The 25,055-nt window shown below is 36.4% G+C and overlaps 2 protein-coding genes across 3 annotated transcripts; one reads left to right on the top strand and one right to left on the bottom strand.

Moving 5' to 3' along the window:
- Positions 1–201: 201 nt before the first annotated feature.
- On the bottom strand, positions 202–20,729 carry LOC112563819. The gene is made up of 6 exons (XM_025238177.1): positions 20,534–20,729; positions 15,221–15,289; positions 14,304–14,383; positions 14,050–14,110; positions 12,680–12,920; positions 202–12,155 (listed from the first exon to the last, which is right to left on the bottom strand). The coding sequence occupies exons 1-6, from the start codon at positions 20,625–20,627 to the stop codon at positions 10,199–10,201; spliced, it is 2,502 nt and encodes an 833-aa protein (XP_025093962.1). The 5' UTR covers positions 20,628–20,729; the 3' UTR covers positions 202–10,198.
- On the top strand, positions 19,922–24,199 carry LOC112563824 (MORN repeat-containing protein 4-like). 2 transcript variants are annotated; one of them, XM_025238184.1, is made up of 4 exons: positions 19,922–20,066; positions 21,404–21,614; positions 21,861–21,970; positions 22,303–24,199. In XM_025238184.1, exons 2-4 carry the CDS (start codon positions 21,430–21,432, stop codon positions 22,449–22,451), a joined length of 444 nt encoding a protein of 147 aa, XP_025093969.1. In that variant the 5' UTR covers positions 19,922–20,066; positions 21,404–21,429; the 3' UTR covers positions 22,452–24,199. The 2 variants fall into 2 exon arrangements, with proteins under 2 accessions (XP_025093969.1, XP_025093968.1); XM_025238183.1 differs by lacking the exon at positions 19,922–20,066 and adding an exon at positions 20,639–20,741.
- Positions 24,200–25,055: the final 856 nt, after the last annotated feature.

Below are 25,055 nucleotides of genomic sequence, written 5' to 3'. Positions count from 1 at the left end.
TTTGTCCTTATACATCTTTGAAAGCTTGTAATTGGAAGGTTTGCATTTAGAGGATTTACCGTATAAAAACGTCTGTAATTTATGCTGAAATCTGGATGGTTATTTCTTTTTTCTTTTTTTTTAAAGTATGGGATCAACACAATATCCACACAGCAACATAGGATGCATGTTTAAACTGGAAAAAAAAAGTGGACAAGCACAAGCAATACCAAATATTTATTCTGTCAAAATATTTCACAATAAAAAACTTGTCCATTGCACAGGCCACCGACTAAACAATTGAAAAAGCACACTGTGATGTAGGCACCTATTGCAAAATAGGATAACATGGAAACAATCCATTTTCACAACTTCAAAACAATACCATAACACCACAGGGTTTTTTTTTTTAGCAAAACTATTAAAATAATTTGTTGAAATAAAAATCTTAGATGACAGAAGAAGGTAAATATTTTTAATATATAATTTATATCTCTGTTTTAAATATGACAGTGGCGAGTTGAGCAAAATTGTCAATGTCTATGGCAGATACAGAATAAAAATTTGATATTCCAAGATCTGTTAAAAATGCAGAAAACCTGTTCCAACAAAAGTGTTCTGTAAAGATTGCACAGTCACAAATAGAATGATATGAACATCGTCACCACAATAACAGATCTATAACAATCCTTTGACAAACCAAAAGATAAAGCAAGTCAGGAACCCTATTATGCCAATTTCCAAACAAAATAAAACCCCACAAACAATTAACAGCTTATTTAAAAAAATGAGCAGTCTCAATCTTGCCATTTTCTTTTAGAATTAAAAACTTGGTTCTTTTAAATGTCAACATCCAGCCCCCTTCTTTCCCTAAGAGCTACCTGAGTGTCTTTGGAAACAGACACATAATTATTATTTTTATTATCTATCTAATTTGTTGATTTTCATAACTAAAAAACATGGATTTCAAAAAAAAATTTTTTTTTTAAATCCCTAGAGTTAAAGAAAAATCACTTTAAAAAACTACCCTTGTAAAATACATAATCACACCAACTTACTGTTACCTAAGATGAGAACATTAAATTTATCAAACGCTAGTCTATAAAAATATGTCGCCAGTTTTAACTGGCCTTAAAAGTAAATGTACCATAAGCATTGAGGTCAACTTAAATCCACCCACAACAAAAATAAAGAGCAGAGGGGGACCAAACCCTGCTTAAAAAACGTGCCAGTAATAAAAACCTGGCACATCTCAAGTTCAATTTTGAAATGGATACTAATTAAATGTTTGATAAATTCTGTACTCAATGTTTTGCTATTATTAACTCGTTTCCAGTCACAATGTCTACAAGACACAGGATGAATAGAAAAATACGCCAACATTATGATGCATTGCACAATAGTTAAAGAAGCACTTCATCCAATAGATATGTATAGCTAACATCGACTGAGTAAAATTTACCCGTTTTAAACTCACCCTAACGCAACTGCTTTTTAAGGATGTGAGTCCGTGAGTATAATCCGTCTGACACTGTACAGCCAAGCATACACATATACACAAACAGAAGGTAACAAAAGGATCTAGATATTTACTGAAAAGACTAATAGCCACAATCATACACTAATTGTTCCTAGCTGTACACAAGTACTGCCAAGGACCAGTGAAACCTAAACAGCAATAGTGATCTTGCTTCTACACCTTGGTTACAGTGCTCTGTACATGCTCATTGTCATATTACAGATGCCAAAAGCTAAAGGCACTTAACACATTAGTTGAGAACACTACGGCACAGTCAACTACTACCTGTGACATCTATACCAGTGTTCGTAGATGACATATTCAATAGTGCAATTACAGTTAAGGTGTGCACAGTGAAAAATAACCGTTCATTACAAGACAATAAAGACAAGTACTGTGCACAGACAGTAGCCTTCTGAACAATAGGACTTTTTTTTAAATTACACTAGCCAAGATGCCAGTGTTATAATAAAAAATAATTACTGTCAGTATAACTAGCATGGTTAACTGCAAGGCACAGGGTTATCTTATAGTTTAAGCCACCAGTCTAGAAACCTGTGCAAGAGCAAGCCTTAGATGCTCAACTGAAGAGATAATTTTAATCTTACGACAGGCATCATCAAATCAGAAGACTTCTGTATGAAAATTACATATATATATATATTTTTAAGCCCAAACTAGCTAAATTCTGTTGTAAAATCTCTTAAAAAATGTGTGGTTCCACTTCAGAGTCCAGCTTTCTGGTATGAAAGGAATGGTGAACAGTATAATAAAAGCGCAACCTTTTATTCAAGCAGCCAGCACCAACCTTGCACACCTGTTGTGTTACCCCATGGCGCTGATATCAAGTAACCCTTGTCCATGCTTGGTCAATGAGGGCCCACCACTTTGGGTAGGCTTAAAGCCATCTGAAGTGAAACCTGACCACTAGACAGCAACATATACCTGTCTCACAGTCCTCAACTCTTTCATCAAGTTGAACGAAGTGTGACCTTTAAACAGTTGCAGTAATTACCACTGTATAGGAATAAGATGATAGGCATTTAAACATATGTAACTTTGTAAATATCTTTATGCCTTAAGCACATTTCTTTTTTTTCAGTCACAAGTTTTCCTGGCTCTTTAAGTAAAATCTCCCACATCCCAACTATTCTGAGATCTAGCACTAGCAACATTCCTATTATTCATTATTCATTAATTCAGAAATCATTATTAATTTCTCATTCTCAAAGAAGCATGAAATATAATGCCTACTGCTGCCAAAGCATGAAAATATAATGTGAAGAAAAAGGCTGTTCCATTTAGACATCAGTAGAAAGCAAGGCAAACTGTCCAGTGCACTTCCAGGTGTCTCCACGGATACTTCAGTTGATTGTACAGCTGCTCTCGTATACATTGTACAAAGTCATGAAACACATGGGCATCCTGTACAACAAATGACAAGGGCAGTAAAAATATAGACTTGAAATTGAACAACAATGGGACGTATAGTTTCTTGAGCAATGGTGTTCGGATATGGTACAATGTGCTGTCAACCACTCACTCACAAAATACATCAACTTCATTTAAACAATTTACATTTGATAAAATCAAAATAGTATATATTCATTCTCATAAGGTCACTGCTCAGCATCAAAAGAACATGTTCAGGAATGAAAGGATGATTGCTTGTGTGTTCTTAACAGACTTTTTCTTGGGTATACCTTAGTTTCTCATCCACCTTCCTGGGTGGACCATTCTTTGCCCCCTTAAGGCATAAGCAAAAAGGTCACCTTTCATACTATAAATCTCTTTTCTGCGGTACTAAAGCAGAGGAAAAATATGTTCAGTCAAAACAAAGTTGGTGAATCTGTTGCTCCCTGTCTTTATGAGAATGAATATAACAATTTCTTATACAAAAACCACCATAAAATCTACTTTTATGACAAAATACATTTGTGAAGGCATGATCAATGAGTGTCCACACAGATGTATGGTAATAACTAGCCCAATAGTGGAAATCACTACTACAAAACTCAATGTATCAAAGCCATCTTCAAAGCACTTTCCATTCTGTTCAGTAATCCAATGCTACATTTATATCAGCACAAAGAAATACATAAAAAATGTGGAAAGGGAGAAAAGTGAACCTCTAGATCACAAGGTATTTTGATTTTTTGTTACCTTACTTATTCCTGGTGCACTGTTTTGGCAAATTAATTTTATATGCACTTTTTGTGATCGCTGTGAGCAGCTAAATTAAAAAAAGGTGTGCAGCTTGCATCCTTCATCTAAATCTAACTGTATTTGAAATGAAAATAAAATGGTACAGAACATGTATATTGCAAACAGCATGCTCAATGCCAGTCAGACTTAAGAGGTGCAGAAGTGCTGACAGCACAGCAAGGAAAGTAAATTTTAAAAAAGTCTATTAATCTGAATGACAAAAATACACAGTTTTTTCTATGCTGAATTTAATTTCCTCAACACTCTAGGCTAAACTTATTGTACCCTTTGACCTTCCCTTGTCTATGATTACTGACTGAACAATGGCCTTTCTTACATTCAAACCACTGAACAGATAAAATAAACATGGTTTCTGCTTTAAATGCATTGCAGATGGATATGACCCAGCTAAGGCTGTGACATCTCATAGTTTCCTGATTTCCAGTAAACAATCACATTTTATACAATTTTCAACTCTGAAGATACTGTATTTCCTATCCTCCTGATTCTTAAATAAGGAATCTTAACAAATGTCATACAGCCATTATACTTGTCACCTATGCCAGACTTGTATCAAAACAAAGTACATTCCCCAAAACATAGTTTTCTTCTTAATGGAGGAGGGAAATTGAAGGGGATAGGGTGAATAGATCCATTCAGTAAAATTTTCTTATTGCACTTGAAACGTAATTCAAATCACTAGGAGTGAAAAAGGTTTTGTGAATGTCAAAAACAAACAAACAAAAAACCAAAAAAGCCATGGGATTCTAAGGTAGCCTCACACGAACCATGCTATGATTTTTCTGAGTTACACTGCACCAAAAGCCTGAAGAAGCAGAAAGGCACTTGTTACAATATGGTGAATTTCATGTCTTTTTTCAGCCTTCGCCTTTCTGTGGAACTTTTAAGTTTGTGTTCAGAGTAGTTACTGAATAAATCATGGATCCTCATTCCACACAGCTCACAAGGCTTTGCATTTTCCTCAGGTACACACAACTTGATTAAAAAAGAAATTGAAACATGCAAAACATTGCTGCTTGTTGGGGAACTTGTAACATACACAGCCTGTTAGGAAGACTTGCACTACAGGTTTCCTTTCATACAGCTAGAGCAGAAAGGCAAAGTGATGGGACAGCTACAGGGTATAAGAGTGGTGATGCAGTCACTGACACACATGGTGCAGTTTATGTATAAACAAGCATCAGGAGGTACCTACAGTGAGCTGGCATGTGCCCATGTAGTAAAGATGGTGCATGGTTGTCTTTTAGTGCAGCTAATTTGTGTCAAAGGCTAACCTGAGTGCAACAATTATTTTCAAATCAATGTGTCTTATTCAGTTACAAGATAATAATTCTCCAAATCCGAGTGAACAACAGATGAGCTATAAGCCTCGGAACCTGCTCTCACTTGGGTTTTGGAAATAGATCAAGACCACATTTTCTGACTGGACACATATGGTCAGAACTCGTGACTGGCTGCGACCAACAGTAACATCTGAAGTACCAATTAAATCAATTCGATGTACTTGTCTACATAAATAACTGCAAATTTTTGTCACAAACTACTGACAGTTCCATGTTATAAGTAGCCGGTACCTTGGAACTTAATTTCATGCTTGACCTTGCTTAGCCTTCAACATGTCCTTATCTGATTATCTGACAAAACTGCACCTGGGGCAGTCGAATAGGAATATCACCATTCTAATGTGTTTACACTGAAGACTCACAATACACCTGGTTTAAATAATGGACATAATGTAAATAATCCTGATATTCCTTGTCAGGTTATGTTATTTTTCAAATATATATGACTGCTCAAAACTGGTAAAAATAGCAAGACACATGATGAGTATCCAATGTCCTTACCATAATAATAAATACCAGCAACATACATAACTTTACATGTATCTTGACAAAACTTTTTGTCATCTGCACAAGTTTTGTTATCGAACAATAAGACATGGGTTGACTAGAGGCAGTAAAGTCAGTATTATAAAATAAAATAACAAAAACTAAGACCAAAACAAAGAACAAAGGACATACAGCAGAAAAAAATGCAAAAGTTTGTACTGTACTTCTTGCAGCATTACTTTTCTAAGATGCAGCTGTTTGTTAGTATGGCACTGGATGTGCTCTGAGATTCTGTGATAGTGGAGCTTTTATCATCTCAATACATTCAGAAACATGACATGTAAACTGTGAAAAGTAGTAGACAATTCTCAAAAAGGGCCTCACAAAATAAACTCTCTAACATTGGCATTAACAGTCAACGAAAGATTAAAATGAAAAAATACATAGTTCATCAAACTGGATTTTATATTGACACCTAAAGAAATAGTACAAAGGTGAAAAATCTTTTGATGACAATTAATGTCCAGTAACATCGTAATATGGTAAAATAAACATCAGTTTGAATAGCAACTCTTTTTTGGGGGTGGCAGGGGAAACAAACACAAAAAAATGCTCGAAGAAAATGAGATCTCTGACCTTCGACAGTGAACACTGACTGTGGAATGTATAAGCATAAGCAGAGATGTTTTTGTAAACATCAACATGACAATTGAGGAAGAACTTCCAGGTGCTGGATGTAAGGTCTCAACTACACTATCAATGTATAAGACTTTCAACAAACCAGGGAATTTGGAATCCAAAACTTTTGACAATGGACAGAAAGTAAGCTGATATTCTTACACACATATATCTTCTTTGTAATGTATGCTGCCTAACTTTGTTGCTTCAAATATCTTCAGTTTCTGAAATTCATCTCAAGGAGAATATCAGAAGGTGAATAACTTTGTATTGTTCTTGTTCCCCACTAATATTTAGATGTTCATGATGTTCCTTACATACTTTGCCCACAATACTTTCAATACTTTATCCACATTAGTTGCTTTTTTACTTACATTTTATGACATTTTATGTTTTACACAATCAACTCGATCCCAATATTCTTGAGGCTTTGGGTGTTTTGTCTATATTTTAATGCTTTTTACTGTTTTGGGAACTGAGAACTTATACAAATATTCAGCTGTTGTAATTTTACTTTTTAAAAAAAAAAAAAAAAAAAAAAAAAAAGGCTTAAACTCCAAAGATCTCCACTAATCTGAAGGACATATATTAAAAACAAATAAATAAAACCATGAAAGAGTTAACCATATAATCCAGAGCATATACTTGTGGCATTTTACATGCACACTACTTAAAAACAAAAATCTTCTTCGAGTACTTCTACTTATAAAAACTCCCCCACCAAATTCTAAAACTAATTCTACTGTACATGACATTAGTTCGATATAATCCTATGCAAACATCTATTACTTGAAAACTTTGTTGTGGTCAGTGATGTGTTTGTAAAGTTTCAAAAGCATTACCCTGATCATAATGCTTTAGCATAACTGTCCTCAAAAAAATTAATAGCATACAATATCAACCATTACAGGGAAATATCAACAATACTATTCTGTATGGGATCAGCATTTCACAAGGATAAATAGACCCGTACAAATTTAGATAAGAATGGGAAGAAATGTCACATCAGTAGTTGTCGATAAAGGGTCTGTTACAAGAGAATCTGCCAAACTGACAATGAAGTGCAGGAACTTATTTGGACAAGAGCTACATATTCATGTAAAGTGCTTTGGGTGGAGACTCTTTGAGGGAAAAAACACAACTGACATAAAAATGTGAAGATGATATACCATGTTAAAACCTTTATGCAGGCTCTTGCACAGCGCCGAAAGCATATAAAGTGATCAGAGATTTCATATGCTCTAAGGAAACAGTAACAATAAATTATTTAAAAAATAAAAGCAAACATGTTAATGTTGTATACCTGGTGGAAATGTTTTTTCGTTAAGACCCAGTATGATGATGTCTCTGTTCAAGCCACAACCCGTATTGAAGAGACGATACAGCACACATACAACCAATTGATTTTGGCAGGCACTTTGAAAAAAAAAGCCTGTAGTAGATCAAAAATGTGTCCAGCATTGCTAAACTGAAAAACCCCAAACAAGGTTGTTCTTCCGTTTGCTTCATAAATGCTTAGCAAACAAATTGCAAAGGGTGATATGCACTAACACTTGCTGCATTCATTTTTTTAAAATGCAGGGCAACCAGAAAGGCAAGAAAGAAGGCCGTCGTGGTCTTCTAAGCAATAAAATTGAGTCAAACGTGACAGCAGCCCTCAGTTTCCCAAACCATAAACTGCCAGTCACTGATTATAATCCAGCTGTACATATAATGTTGTTTATCCCCCAAAGATATGTAGCTGGAACAAGATTACTTCATCAAATGCTGATCCAAAATAAGCAAACATACAGTGACACATACCAACACATGAAAAAGCATGTTTTGCAAGTAATTAAGCAGTGCATGGTGAATATACCCAAAAAGAGAAATTCCTTTGCACCATCTTGGAGCAATGGATGACAACAACAGTATATTCTCAATACAAGAGAGTGGAAAAAAGATGGAATTAACTCTGACAGCAATCAATTCAAAAGAATTTGGGATGAAGATCACAAATATAAAGCATTACATATCTGACTAAAGCCAATTCATTGTACAAAATTCAACCCGTAAGTTGTTGTTAAAAAAAAAAAAAAATCAAGCATGATTAAGCTCTGTGAGAAAAGCTTCAATAAACTTGTAAAGAAATGGGTATGATAGCAGCTTGTTAAAAGTATTGATGATACTACATATGAATGGCAAGAGCACATTGAGTTGTATAAAGATAATCACTAAGCGTGCTGTTGAAGCCAGGTTTGCAACAAGCGAATATGTGAAAGTGGCTTAGGTTTTTTCCCCTACAGAAAACAGCAGAAAGCTGGATAGTGAAACTATTGGTGAGGATGCAAGGAAATGTCTGATGTTAAGACTGCACTGAAAATCTGTAAGAATACCAATAGAGTTTTTAAAAAAACTGTTGGTGAGGCAAAAGAACAATCCTTTAAGATTCCAAGAATGTGCAGTCTTAAACTTTGCATGTTCGCACAACCTTCTCCAAAGCAAGAATAATCAAAGGTGCAACATTCAGTAACTGGAGCTGTTCTATATATATACATGCCAGTTGTTTAATTGTCTGTTTCATGCGAGGTTTAAAAGCTGTTTAAAGGACTGACCAGAACGGTAAAATATGACTAGGCACTCTCTTTAACAAAAATGAAGCAAATTCTTCACCAGCACAAATATAACTTCCATACAATGTCTCCAAATGATGGGAAAATATAAATGTTTACAATCTCATTTATCACTGACTTGTTCCAATTTCAGCTGCTTAACTCACTGCAACTGAAGCAAGTAATAGTAAGCATGTACCCCAATTTATAAATATTAAAAAAAAAGTCACAACATGCCAGCCAGCTAAGCAACTCCACATGGTGAAAAAATCAAAACACAGAAAAAAATAAACCCGTAATTTTCTTAATCTGAACATTCAGTCATGGAAGAAGAAATCTAACTGATTGAAGCAGAATCGAAATTCAGAAGGCAGCCTGATGCTACCACTTTAACATTATGTCATTATGAGTGGGGATGTGAATGCACCGAGACATTCAGTCCTCAATCATCTCCCCTCTGTTCCCAAACATGCCTCAGAAAGATAGCAGCAGTTTCAACTTTCTTTTCACTGAAAAAGTCAACTGCATTAAGTATTTCTGTGCTAAACAGTGCCTCTGGAGGAGTCAGGCATCTGGTGCTCTTCATAAAGGCTGTCTTGATATTAGACATTAACTCTAACACAGTCTTCAGCAGGATTTTCTAACATCCAGCAATAAACGACAATCTTTCCATTATAGTTCTGCACAAAGAATGTTTCCCCCCTTTCCTAACCTTCTTGTCTAGAGCTACAGTAAAAATGACCACCTCTACTCTATGGCTATTGAAGACAAAATGGTTTCAATATTCAAGACATCATTTTACAGCACTTTTCTTCATAATTTAAACCTACTTTCTCTAGTCTAGAAAAGTCTGAAAATCATCTGGCTATACATTTATACAGTGAATGGCACAGTGTCCTATAAAAAAACTTTGACGCTCTGTCACAGAAAAACAAATTATGATTCACTTATCTGGAATCCCTATGAATCATAAGCCCCCTTTTCGTGTCGAGAAAAAAAAAAAAAAGCAGATAAAATGTTCTTTATGTCATTTATCAACTGCAGTAAAAGAATCTTACAAAATTCCTGGCCAGCAGGCAAAAAGGTGTGAACAGGGCATAGCAAATGGCATTGCAAGTGCAAGCTGTTTGCTAATGCACTGACTACACAACTAAGGACAATTTAATTACTGATGCACTATTACAGCAGAAGAGGGGTAGTATAACAAGAAAAATTAATGAGAAGAGGATTGAGGAGAAATCACTTTAAGAACAGAATAACCATAATTTTTATTTCAAAAGTGGATATAGCTCAGTGGAAAAAAATAATTATGAATCCTAAGAAAGAGAGCAAGCAATATAATTTATAAAGAATGAAGCTTTGGGTAATCAGGCTTCCTAATTAAACAACAAAAATCCCTCCCGTAGTGAGCTGCTGCCATTTGGATGAGGGAAAGCAAATGAAGAATCTGAAGAGAAAGGTGAAGACACTGCTGACTTGCTCTGGACTTTGTGCTGCAGTTTACGCAGCAATTCCGAAGCAGAAGTGTTGAGAGTAAAACCCTGTGGAAACAGGCTTATGGTAGGATCAAATGGGGAAGGGACAGGCCCAGAGACCAAGTATGGCTGGAACCAGGGAAACTCACTGGCAGCCTGCTTATGCAAGCCAAAACCTAAGGCACTGACAGGAGATGAGGATGTAAGTGGGGAGTCCTTGCTGTTCCCTAGGTGCTGCTGTGAGGAGAACGAAGAAGCTGAGCTGTCGGAACTGGAGCCAGAGGTCGTGAGGGAGGGTTTGGCTGGTGCTGAACTGCCAGCTAAAATGGGGGAACCTGCACAAGCCGAGCGAGAAGGGGCTGTTGGCACCAAAGCACTTGTAGTGGTGGAGGTGGTCGTTGTGGAGGTGGTGCTGGTGTTTGCCAAGGTGCTTGGCTCCCGAGGTTTTTTCTGCCGCAGCAGATGCCTTTCCTTGACCTTGTATTCAAGAGTAGAGTGTGGGACACCAAAGTAGGAGCCGGCACGATGGACACTCATTTCCCCACGCTGTACAGCCCTCACTGCCTCGATCAACAACTGGCTGTTGTACTTGCGGTACTGCCCCCGTTTGGGTCGTGCTTTCTTCTCTTTTGATCCTCCTTCACCTGAACTTTTGCTGCTGCTAAGGTTGTGGATGCTGCTGGTTGTTTTGCTACTGCTGTCTGGTCCTGCACTAGTGCTTGTTTTGTTGTTGCAACTGCTCTTTGTAGTTTGAGGTGTAAGGTCATGATCATCTAGGGGCTCACGCTTGATTCTTTTTGCTGGATGGCTGGGTTGAGACAGATACACATCTGCATGACAGACCTGAAAAGCTGATTTGCCCATATCCAAAGGAAAGGCCGCTGAAGAGGCTTGACTGAAAAGCTCTGCAGCTGAAGGAAAGGAAGGTACGCTGTGTGAATCCCGGCAACTGATCTTTTCCGAGATTGTTTTTGCTATAATGTCCTTTAAGACCTCTCCAATGCAGCCAGTTTCATACACATGGCCAAACGGTTTCACTGATGGCTCCTCTACCGAGATGGAAACATCTTGGTTTGCTTGCTGTGGTTGTCGAGTGTTCGTTGGTTTGTAGGACGGAACACGAAGGTCATCAGTGGAAAAAGGAACATTAGTTGAGAGGCAGGAAGGTGAAAAAGATGAAAGGTAAGGAATGAAATGTGGCAGGGTATCAACCAAAATGGCTGTGCTTTTTCTCTCTTCTGATTTTGAAATGTTGTTCTTTTGCTGGCTGGAGTCTGAACTTGCAGAAAGCTTATCACTAGTCTGCCTGCAACCTACTTCCATTTGAAATCGTTGTTCCACAAGTTTACGAATCAACGTTGTGAGGAGTGGCAACTTAGGTTCGTTGATATGTGCAGGTTTGATCTGAATGTCTCTGTCCTTGCTCAGATTATGCATGCGCCGAATGTGTGCCAGTTTCACAGAAAAATCATCAAAGGCTGTCGAGGACAAGTTAAAGTCAAGTTCTTCTTTCATGGCATCCTGATGAAAAGGAACAGGAGGTAGATAACTGAAAGTACCAGCTTTGATCAGACCAGACATTTTCATGTTATTAATGATCCCTGGTGCAACAGGTTCATCACCTGAGTTAGAATCATCCTGATCTACAAAAGCCAGCATCCTGTCATGGTCTGGGTCACAGATGTTGCTGAAAATGTTGTTGCAAAGTGCAGACTGTGAGATTCCATATAAAGCCGAGGCCCTGTGATCATCAAGCTTCATTCTTCTGGCATCAGTTACAGCCACTTCCAGGCCATCATCCTCAGGGTAGTATCTCTTTGTTCCACCAGCCTGAGTCATTTCACTTTTACGTCCTCGCCTAAGACATATTTCAGATGCCACAATGAACAAGACCATTTATAAAACAGACTTCTTTACTAAACTTTTCTAGCAAAACTAGCAAGAAAATAACTGTAAGGAACAACAACAAAATTATAACTAAGAAAACACTGATCTCCTTGATTAAAATGGGTTGGGTCAGCCATAACACAAGCAAATCAAATAAACCTGAAAACTGGAAGACGGAGTGATAGAAAAGCCTACCATTTAATTTGCATAGCCCAATGTTAACGTCTGCGTCGCTATGCTACCCTAAGGAGTAACAATAAACTAAAAACTAACTAATGTTAACGTCAATTTTGTTTTGGAAATTCCCTTATATTCCTTTGCATTTCACAATGGACTGAGATATGAACAGTGTATTTCTGCATACTTTAAACTATACTTTTGATTTTTACTCTTGTCATGTTTAGTTTGTGAAATGTGTCTTAGGGTATCTACATGAAAGTCATTCACCTAGCCAATTAAAATAAAAATTGGGAAGCTAATAACATCAAAACATACCCTGATTGTAAAATATGTGGAATCTTCAACTCCACATGCACTCTCTGTGAACTCGGTGTCAAATGTTCCTGATCATCATTCTCAAGATGACTGGAGGAGAAAGTAGAAGCTGCTGTGGGTGGTGGTCCCATGCTGGTGGAGCAGGTGGATCTGGAGGTGACCTCAGCTAGAAGGTCACGTCCAAGTCCTTGTGTATAAAATTTTATGTAGAAAGGAAGCAGTTCCTGCAGAGACCGAACATCTGGAACCAAAAGTTGCAGCAATCAAGAAACAAAGAAAATCCAGATTAATGACTAAAATATACCCTCTCCTCTACCCCCAGTCACAAACAAAAAGCAGCAGCTTTTCTCTAACATAAGTTACACATAATCACACCCTTGCCAATGTCAGTTGTAAATGCAAGCATATGCGAAGATGGAGAGTGATAAGGATTAGATATAGGGAGATAGGTTGGGGGTAGTGGATGGGAGGTGCTTCTCTAGCTCACTGCAACCTCAAGCCAAGAGTTAAGCACAGGAACTAGTTTTGGCAAATGCGATGACTGTAATGATTTCTCACACATCATAGTTTAAGGCATAAAATAAAATGCCTCATATTCTCACTAGAAGTAAAGATAAGAGCTCCTTAAACTACATGCATAAAGCCCTGAAGTGGTCAGTCATACTGAACAGATCTCTATTAGGGAAAAAGTTCTTATTAAAAGTGTGGTTCAGACAACTGGCAAACAAACTAACCTTACAAAATGCAATAATCATGAATGTTTCCTCTGTTTAGCTTTAAGACCCAATTCTTTTTTCCCATTCATACACACAACCCCCAATGACCCACCACACACAATATGCAAGGATCCACAAGCAAGTGACTCATCACATGTCAGTGACACATATCTATAAGTGGATGCATTTACACATTTACAACCATATGAATTTATGTGCTTAAGAACACACACACACAAATGTGAATGCATGCATGCACATACACAGAATTAATATTTTCTGAACATATCCTGTCAACAAAATTAAGTATTTCTTTTGATAGCTTTCAAACCACACAGATCTGCAGCAACAGTACCTCAGTATAGAGTTAAATGTTAAAGGGCGTGGGATCAATATGTTCAGTCTTGACAAGAGACAAGACCCAAACGCATGCTTTACCCAGTCCTTTACAACTTATCATGTGAACTACTTTTTGCTCTTATCAATGAAATTGATTATAGGACTCCTTATAAGCTTCCTTGCTAATGTGGTCAAAGAAAACATTCTTATCTATTTAACATAGCAAGGATGTGTACAAAGCAACCACAATCTATCCAGTGATGCTAGCAAGCGTAGAAACTGCAAGTGAAAATAAAAAAAATGTAATATGCTTACATGTATTATCAGCATCTACTTTTCCACTCCGCACAGCTTGTAGTAGATCATCTATAAGATCCTGTGAAACAAAGATAAGTTATGAAACTATTGAAATGGACAGATATATATATATACTGCATTGCAGATCAGTACGAACACTTTGAAACAGCTTCAAAACAGAAAGCATGCTCACAATTTGAACATAACAACAATAGTTTCCTACGAACACATCCTAATGATACCAGTGATGTTCCAGCCAAGCGCAAACTCACCAAAACATTTGTTAGCTCTCCCTGGCAGTAAAAGCAGTTGTAATCTGCTTCCCAGTCCTTGCGCTCTTCAGGCTCTAGATCTTAAAAAAATAAAATGTTCACTTCAGTTAGCTTTACAGAAAGCGATAGTTTTTGATATAAGCATGCTAACTGCATTTTAAGACAAATAAAATGTATGCATTAAAGTCTGCATCATTGCTTGAAAATAACTCTTACCCTTAGCTGTTTCCAAGATGTATGACTTGTTTCTTAATTATGTGTTCATTGCCCTAATATTATCACACATAAAGAACACTTGACCTCTTATATAATGTCAAAATTATCCTTTGATCCTTTGTTAATTATAATCTTCAAATGCACAACACAACCACATTAGACAAGCACTCTTGAGTTAACAAAGCCTAAGCCATAAGCTAGTCATGCCTAGAGTTAAAACAAGGCCATCATGCTGGAAGAAATGTCACCATCATATCCTAGACAGAAATCTAATACCAACACTTTGCCATTTGAACATGCTGCAGAGCAGAAAGCAGACATCTGGAAATGCGGAATCTTAGCAACCTTTACAGGCTGATGTGCCTGCATTGAACCAATAAGAATAAATGGTAGAAGGGCTATGCTATTCTGATGTGCACTGTAATATCACCCCCAAGCACAGCTCAGTTCTTATTATAGCTTAAGACAATGTTGGTCAGATCTGTTCTTACTAAGCGGATAATATAGATGAGCTTATTTTAAAGAGACGCAACTTGTTAAGCGCTGGCATGATATAAAACAGAAGTAAAGATTTTTACAAGTCACACAATTTATACAGCTGGATAAGACAGAAGTTATCCAAAAACATTAAAAAAAGGCATGGAAATGGGAATAAAGTGAAGAAAAAACAACAGCACAGGTTGTGTTTGTCAGTTACTCACATGTATAAGGGTTGGCTAGAGACTCTGAATTTTCTTTATCAACATATTCAGCACCAATCTGCTCCAGAGCTGAAAAAAAAAAGTAAATCAAGGAGACCCTTCAATAAAAATACTCAGGAAAATTAACAGTTGACCACATGCTCAAAGATGGCGCCAGCTTGACTATACAACTTCCGACCAGCATAGCAATAAAAGCAATAAGGCATAATGACTGTATTAAACCTCCAATACAAAAGATGCATTACATACAGTTTAAACCATGAACTAAAACTTTTAGAATAAGCATTCATATTGATTTTTGAAAATAGTGATGAGCACAAACACAGTCATATACGAACGCAATAAACATACAATAAAGAAAGGTGTCACCGAACACAAAATTTATTATCCTTTACTACATGATGGTGATTTTAATCCCAGTTAAGCAATTTTTATAACAGTTGTGATGATCTCTAGAAGCCTACTGGGGAGGGGAAAGGAAAAAAATCTGATCACTGTGTTGTTATGGTTGTGTCACAATAGCTTTGGCTTGTTATATTGTATTTCTTCCCATTCTTTTGGTTTCAATAAATGTTAGTTTTAATGTCCAGCTTGTAAGCATACACACATGCTCTCTCTCCCCCACACACCACACTCTCCTCTCTCTAATATGAACTCCATGGGCTAGAACTGGTCTTTATGAAGAAATGGTAAACATCCTATAGCTTGGTAAGAAATGCTATTGATCACTGTCATCTCCTGGGGCGTTTTTCACAAAACCTACCTGACCTGTCTGAATAAGCCTGTGCTTGTGACTAAAGCTGTCAATATAAAACCCTCTTCATATAGCATGGGGCTGAGGAGTGGGAATAAGTTGAAGCAGTCTTCTGATAATTATATTCCAGACAAATCAATGTGCCCCTTCCTTTCATGACTACATTTCCAGCAATTTTTTTTCAATCAATTCAAACTCATAGAACCTGCTGACACACCAAGTTAAGACTCCTGACAGAAGCTCATAAAAAGAAAAATCCCAGCTGCTGCTCCAAGACTTGTTTTTTTGTCTGCAGTGTAGCTTCAGTAAGCGTCATTACTACTCACAAGGTAACAGGTAATAACCAAACATATCTTGGTAATAAGCAAAAATATCAGTGGTAATAACCAAATATATCTTGCTAAATTAATCAATGACTGTCTTTTATTTTTGCTCTTGGTCTTCAGCAGCTAGTGATATGAACTGTTTCTTGCTAAATTCCTTCTCCTGTTTGCTTCTTCTAGATTCCAAGGTAGTTTGGGTTAGATGTCATCCTTTACAAAATAATAAAAAAAATTCTCCCTATTGATTGAAGCGTGGAATGTGGAAGAAACCATCAGGATCCATGAAAACCAAAAATCAAGAGTCAAGGCTAAAGTGATCTGAGTCTAGCAAATGGCAAAAAAAAAAAAAAAAAAGCCACACTGTACTAGCAGTACTTTAAAATTTAAGGAGTTTTCATTTTTAACCCTGTTGGAAACCACATAAGTTAAGGAAGAGGCAAACTTTTCATATACAGTAGTTGCCTATGAAGTTCTGGTATGTAGCTCACATTCTATCAGTCACCTTTATGCATCTTGGTGAGCAGAGGCATACCCTCCTATCAGCACCACCACTACAAATAACTAGGCTTTGCTGGCAAAGTCTGATTGTCTTCTGGTCGAGTTCAAGAGGATAAACATCTGGGATATCTAGTTCTTTCTGCCTCAGAGTATAAAAACAAGTGATTGCCATATTCCACTATTTCTGTGAAATTCACTAGCACTCTGATAAATATACGAACCAATTTTACATTTGTGAGAAACACTTTTCACAGCATACTTTATTTCCTACTTGTCTTAGATCCTAGTAGGTATCAGACCTCTGCTCGCCCCTCTTGTTTTTAAAAGATACTGTTATTCATCAGTTGCAACAACTCTTTTAGTTTGCCTCACTGTTAATTTTCTTCAAGCTTTTTCCATTCACAAAGCATTAATCTAAGATTTAAAAAAAATTCTTCAACTTCATTACCAAGTTAACAAACACAAACAGTAGTCTATTTCATGCTTAAAAATAAATTAGGAAAAAATCACGATTTTGTGCGCTTTCAAAAATAACAAAATTCGATTACTTCTCTTATGACATTCTCCTACTGTTTAATCTACTACCAATAAACATCCAGACCAGTTAAGGTGGTCAGTATCTTTATCTTGTAAGACATATTGAATTTATCCACCTAACTTGATAAAAATATTGTCAAAATATTCTAGATAATCTAAGGTTTAGTGTACATGTTATTTTAAGACACAGAGGACACAAGCACCAAAATAATTCAAGAAAAAAGAAATATATGTTCAAAGGTAGCTATTGTAAAGGACAAGGATTTAGGGATTACTTTTGTGATCAGCAAATTGTCAGAGGTTTACAGCATCCATATCAGGACATGCACTAGCAGGAGAATTTGTTGGCCTGAATGCAGAAGCAACAGGCACTAGAAATCATTTGTACTGTCTACAGTCCAGCTGCTCAATCACAGATGAATTGTTGGCTGTGCACATGCATGGGTGTGTAATGTATCTTAAAATGTGTCTTAAAAATAGTTGAGATGTAAGAATGTATATTGTTATGTTTTCTATGATGCACCACTTGTAATTATCTTAAAAGAGTATCTGTTGTTCTTTTTTAACAACAAAGTTAGCAGACATTCCAAGTTACAACAGCACACTGGGATAAAGTTGGTTATTTGTCAACAGAATAAACACACACACACACACACGCACACACATGTAAATTTACTCACAATATCAGAACTAGCATCGATGTCTACACGAGCAAGAAATAAGTAATTTTGCTTGTTTTTATTTTCATGGTAAATTATCAGGTCACAACATAATTACATGTGATAGAGGATGACATTTAAAATATAGGTTAACTGGAATTGAATCTGGGCAGGGGCAGAAAAAAGGAGCCTGGTAAGACTGTGCTCACTGGTATGATAGTAACACACAGCTTGTTACAGTTCTAGTTCAATAACTTAGCAAAGGTTTTACACAAAGAAAGCAGACCTAACATTTCTTAAAAGTGTCTATGGCAACTCCAAACTTGCACATTTTTAAAAATACATAATTAATGCATAGGTTTTCTTTAAGACAAATGTAAGATCACAGATGTTGAATGTTTATCATCAATAGCTGAACAAGTTTATTATTAGTTTAAAATAAATAACCCTGTAGAAATAGTTTAAAAGATAGGAGAAAAACAATAAGAATCAATAATAAACAAAAACTGAATTTATACCTTTTTGCATCCCAGCTGCTAACACAAACATGAAAAACTGGGAAAAGTTACTACTAGCGACTCAAAAATTTTTTTGTTTTGAATGCCTCTAAAAACAACCAAATCAATGAACTCCGCAAATGATCAACAAAATTTGACGTAGTTTGCAATATTGCTACAGGTATTGTCAGCAACAGGAAAATACTAAAGTTATTCCCCTTAGAGTGTGAAACTTTCCTACGATGTTACAGGTCATTAATGCTGTACATTTGTGAGGCCTTCCAATAGAATTTATTTTTATTTGCTTAAATCTGCAATTCAACTTTGCATCGATGGTCACTTGCATAAAAAAGTACAACTATCTTGATTAGATGGGATAAAAGCACTGCACATTAAATCACAAGCTGGAAGTAAATGGGAAATATTTAAGTAATTGCATGGCTTACAAAGAAAATGCAATAAAAGTATCTGATTATCTAATTTATATGTAAAAGTGTTAAACTTTTCGTTCAAGCTGTCGACCACAACAACCTTAGGACCTGATAAATGAGGGTCGTAAATAGGGCACTTTCAAATGAATGGTGTAGGGTTTTTTGTACTATATCCTTTTGTGGCTTTCCATCATGAGTTAATCACTATGGTTCTACAGAATGAAAATATATGTCATCATGTAACATTTAACTTCTGTCCATAGATGCTATATTGACCGCTCAACAAAATTGCTGAAATAATTAGTATTGTATGATTTACCTATCAATACATAAGACTTGACTTTTTCTGTTGACTTATTTCCAAGTTCAAATAATTCTAAAGCAACAAAAAAAAATTAAGGATCGATGATTTGTCTTTTTTACTGATGAGAACTGTGGGTTATTTACAGTTAAAAAAGCATCACAATGGTATCAAGATTTCCCTGTGTGAATTCCCAGTGACCAGTGTTGGTACCCCCTTAATACCTTGTTATTTCTGAACAGGAGGTATCCCATCTGTACTTGTTTATGTAAGACACCGTATTTCAATGTAATGATCTCAGTGGAATAAACGCAAGATGCTGTCAAACATCACTCCCATTGTCTTCAAATAACTACAAGGGAAACCAACACACATTTTTGCACCTTATTTTTTATGCTGTGAAATTCACCCACACGGACTACTGGGACGCAAATTTTGAAATGCAATATCCAGTGCACAAAGAAGGGGGTGAAAAATCAATGAAGATCAGGTGAGTGTGCTTTCTTGTCAAAACCTTTCCGATCATGAAGGTGCAGACACTTGGGTTGAATGGTGAACGACATATCTGGGTTGCCTTCAGTCTTCCCTAACGCGCATCTGCAGCAGACGACACATGCAAAAGACTTGAATGTGCGGTCCCGCCCTTTTCTCCTTTCTGCCAAGCTCCGGATCAGAAATTGGTGTGAAGCGGTTTAGCTGCTCATTATCATATTGTTACATACGAGGTCACGGCCCAGCACCTCCCAGCTTGGGCAAAAGCTAGCACCAACCTATCAATCCGACGGGCCTCACCTACCTTTTAGTCGGGAGTCGATCGATACACCGTTTAAGAAAGTGTCGCAACCGGTAAGATAATCTAAATGCTTACAGACAGAAACACAAATTCCCTGAATTTCCATTTCAGTAATTTAGGGACAAACATGGCGGTTATGAAAATTGGAGCAAACGTCATAAAGATCTACAATATGGATTTGGAAAAATTGGGAGGATGCGCTAGCCCTAAATTAAAGCACTTTTCGAATACAGGTGACCGCGGAGGCAAAGTTGGATCGCAGGTTTCAGAAAGGTATGAAAGTATTAGAGGACGAAAAAAACACAGAATAGATATGGGACCTAGTAAAAAAAAGCACCACGGATGTTTTCTCGGCATGACGGTGCAGTGTTTATCGATCGACTGTTTGGATGGTGAAGAGAATGACCGAATATTGGTTAAAAATTTGACAGTAATGAACGTGAGTTTTCTGTGTCGTGCACGCGCGTGGTGTGGCGGGGAGGACGACAAGCCGTTGACAATGAGATCGCAAGACACTTACCGATCATGAGAGGAATTTTTTTGCTCCATGACAGCAGTTCTTTCCTGAAGAAGCGTCTCTCTTGGGCACACCGAGTGTTCCCGCAATCAACCATGTTGACCGTGAACTACCGCTTACGTCATGAATACACGGCCCCCGTTTCGTGTGACGTAGTTCACACAGGTGAGAAGAACTTGTAAAGAGAAAGGGTGACAGCTGTCTGCTACAGGTAAGAAGCGTTAAAGAAATGAAATCAGGTCAGAAAACGAATAGGAACCGGAATCTGACAATGTATTCTGTTGAAAAGAAACATTTTTATCCAAAAATATTTGACTGTTTCTACAGAATGCAGAGGTGATAAGAACGTTGTCACCGTGTTGGCAGGTACAATTAAATGAATTTCCGAAGACTACCCATCGAAGCAAAGGAGGATGAAATGCACTTCCGCGCGAAGCGCTAGTTTCCAATCAAGATATGATAAAGAGAAACAACTTTATTTTAGGAGGGCTTACGACAGTTGACATACGTTGTTATGGACGCCATGACTTAAAACCGAAAAAAACCTAATCCTAACACAAACCATCTCGATCAACTCAAATCCAACATCAAACCCTAATTCTAGCCCCCTTTTCCCAGAGAAACGTGTTAATGGTGATTCTTCCTAAAGGATTGTTCCAATCATAATTTTATCTACACAGTAATCCGGTTTTAAAAATACGAGAAATATTTATCAGTGAGATATGGTCGAAAGGAGCATAGATCGATCGATAGTGTTTATAGCCTATGGGCAAATTTTTTTGGTGATCGTTCTGTTCGAAGGGGAATATTTTTAAATATAATTTTAGTGTCAGGTAAAGGATTTGGTATTATTAATAATTTTTTTCTGTCCAGGTTTTTGTGGAGTGAGCCAGCGAGTCATGGACTTACAAATTGAGGAGTATAAATACCATGATGGCACTGTTTACAATGGTCAGTGGAATGAACATGGACACCGGCATGGCATCGGTTACCTGGCTTTTCCAGACACCAGCAAATACTGGGGTCAATTTGAAGATGGAATGTTTGGGGGACTTGGAATATTGACTTTTCAGGATGGTTCAAGGTGCATGCCTGTTAATATATTATAAGCAGTTAAAAAAGCAGATTTTACAAAAAAATGTCTTTCATTGTTTAGTAATTTAAAGAACACACACACTCTCTCATAAATGTACTCACTACCTGACACAAATGGTTTTTAATTATTGTTCTTTTTTAAGTAAACTAAATCTGTTGCTGCCTCATTAGTCAGATAGTTTACAAAATTAGAGGAATTTGCAGGAATGAAGAAAAGCTAAATTTCTGATATCAGGTATGAAGGAGAGTTTAAGAAAGGCAAATTCCATGGTCTTGGCATTTTCACAAGGAAAGACAAGATGGCTTTTGAAGGCGAGTTTAGAGAGGGGAAAATCTGGGGACTAGGTGAGTATTCACTGGCTTAAACAATGCTGGGCCACTAACCTTCCCAACTATATTCTTTCTTTCTAAAATCTTTTTAAAGCAAGCATAAATTTAAACTTGAAAAAGTGAATGCCACCAAATATTAGAGACTGTTAAACATCTTTGGCAAATTTTTATTTTATGTTTTACTTGCTACCTTGCTAATTTTCTGCTGAATTCAGTGTAAATAAGCTATCATTACTTATTGATTATCAAATGCACTTTTATTTTTTTTTATTTATTTCAGTGTTTTGCTGCTCTAGTATAATTTTATTTCTTTATTGCAACTTTCAAGTTTCCATTCTATCCAAAAGGCCTTGTCACGTTTCCTGATGGCTCCCATGGTCTTCCAAGAAATGAGGGCTACTTTGAAGGAAACCATATCATCAGACGTGAAAAGTGTGCCATGGTGGTCCATCAAGCACGCATCACTGCAAACAGAGCTAAAAAGATAGCAGCATAAACTTATAACTAAATTATCACTGAATATAATTTTTAACAAGTGCTTATTTTGCTAGGAAAGTGTAATGATTTTGTCGATAATAAAGGACTACTTGAGCGGGAGATTTTGGGTTTGGTCAAGAATTAAAAAACTGGAAATAATTGTCAAAGGTGATAGAAATGCTACCAAAATAAACACTTTCTGAGGCCTGTTAATTCTTTATTCACTGGAATTTGATCTTTATGCACACAGAATTGTGTAAAAATTATATGTGGTAGTTTGGATAATTTTTACCTCTGAACATGGCTGCATTGAAATTTATAGCAGACAAATCTGTTGCTAGTTGGAATTCAATCCAATTTTGTCAGAGAGGTGTCAAGGGATGTAAAGAATCTTATCTGACATGGTTTAAACACATATTATCAGCTAAATTTTATTCTCAGCATGTACCTCTGAGAAATGGAAATTCTTATGATTGAGTGCACCCATCACTAAACCACATGAAAAAAAAGACGCACCACTTTTTGATTTCTGTTTTTCACTTGTACCATTTCTGTGCACTTAAAAAAGAAGCACCGTTTCTCTTATTTTGATGATTTACCTTAATAATAGGGTGGTTTCAGCTTGTATAGTATATTGTTATAGTTTTCTGTGGAAATGAGTATGAGTATTTTTGCACAGGACATAGCAAGTATGAAGTTTCAGATGGGTTCAGTGGTGTAATTCTTCAATGTTTTAACATAAAACATACCTATAGTGTTTATTAATTATCAAACAGAAATTCTTATTTTGCAATCATATACACAAATTTGTTTTTTCTTAATATAAATAGTTTTGGTATTGAAAGTACTTGTTTAAGTGTTTTTTAGACCTTTATTTGTACTTCACAACATTCTCATTTTGTATATAAGTAGTTGGCTGTTGTTTTATTTATGTAGTGTTTTATTGATTTTGTTATGATGCACCACTGTCTGCATATCTATATTATTAACAGGTACCTACAGCTGCATATTGATCTCACAAATCCATCTCAAAAATGAGATCACAAAATCCATGAGACCTGCACAACATGAACCAGTGAAATTATAAGGAGCTTTAAACTTCACTTTATGTACTTTGTGGTGTTTACATCCCTTTTTGGACACTATTGAGAACAAATCCTTTAGTGTAAAGGAAGTGAGAAACTGATCTCAGTGTGCTAAATATTTTTTATTTTTGGTCTATCATCACATTTAACATTTTTCTTAAACTTTTTGATGATGGGGAAAAGAAATGATAAACTGCATTTTCACTGTATTTTGTAAGGAGATTAATGTCATCCCTACCCACCCACAGCCACTCCCTCCCCCCCAAAAAAAATGTATTTATATTAAACAGATTTCACAAAGTATAAAAATGAGTTAGAAACACTAAATGGTGTTGTGGCAGTGGGGGGTAAAGCCTTATTGTGACTGTGTTTCTCTAGTAGCACTATAATACTTACTAGCCTGTGTGCGAATAGAGATTGTCAAAATTTTGTGACGATGCCATTTATTGCTTAAAAACCTGTCTTGGAATTATTCTGTTGATTGTATCAAGTTTTACTGCACATTTCCAACTATGTATTAATGAGATATTTTTATTTTATAAATAAGTCTACTGTTTTCTATTGTTCATGTCAAATTTTGATGATTTGTATGATATACAATGAATGGTTAAGAAAGTGAGATTCAGCTGCAGAGAGTAATAATATTCTGTTTAAAGATTAAATGTCTAGTGATAAACCAAAACTGAAGTAAGTTAATTTTTTTTTAATTGTGAATGTGTACTTGAATACATCTGTCGCATACTTGCAAACATACACATATCCAAAGACACACACACGCACATATTATAAAGTAACTGCACAGCCTGTCAGGTAAATACTGAAAGATCACTGTTTTATGGCAAGTGCATGGAAGATGAGGAAGCAACTCATTAAAATGCGCTGACATCTTCTTCCCAAGCAGACACAAAATTTATCTCATCACACAACATCTGCCTGTTCAGCTGTAGTTAGTTCAAGCTTTTCCAGCAACAGGCTTATTGATCAACAAACAGTTATGATAAATTCAACAGATAATCCAAACCAAATCTGTTGCCAACGGAAGCAATTCACTCATGGCACATTGACCAACATTCACCTGTAAGATAAGAGGAAAAAGGTTGCTCTAACATTCGATTGTCTATGAGGTAAAGGACAGACTGGGCTTAGCAGGTGGACAGGTTAATGTCAGACCAAAGTCATCAGATAACCCAGAACCAGCCTGCAAAAGTCTTACACACCCATGTGGCAGTTCACCTTTTTTGTAGGTAAACACATCGGTACACACATATATAAAATATAGAACATATAAAATATAGAACAGTCAGCATCAGTAAAAACTCCTTGCACCGCATGAAAAGGAAACAGGAGACTGGAATACACAAGCTTATTATATATTTACATATACAGTGGGTAGCATGCAAGATCAAAGGCAGCGCTTTTTCATGGAACAAATGTTTAATGTCAGTTTGTAGTTAGTTCTTGATGTTCATAAATGTTTATGTATGCACGTAGCATGGGTTTGTTGGTTTGATTATCTCATTCTTTCTTCTCTCTTTCTT

The sequence above is a fragment of the Pomacea canaliculata genome, linkage group LG5 (assembly GCF_003073045.1).
Source record: "Pomacea canaliculata isolate SZHN2017 linkage group LG5, ASM307304v1, whole genome shotgun sequence".
Lineage (NCBI taxonomy): Eukaryota > Metazoa > Mollusca > Gastropoda > Architaenioglossa > Ampullariidae > Pomacea > Pomacea canaliculata.
This window is presented reverse-complemented; position numbering and strand designations above follow the sequence as displayed.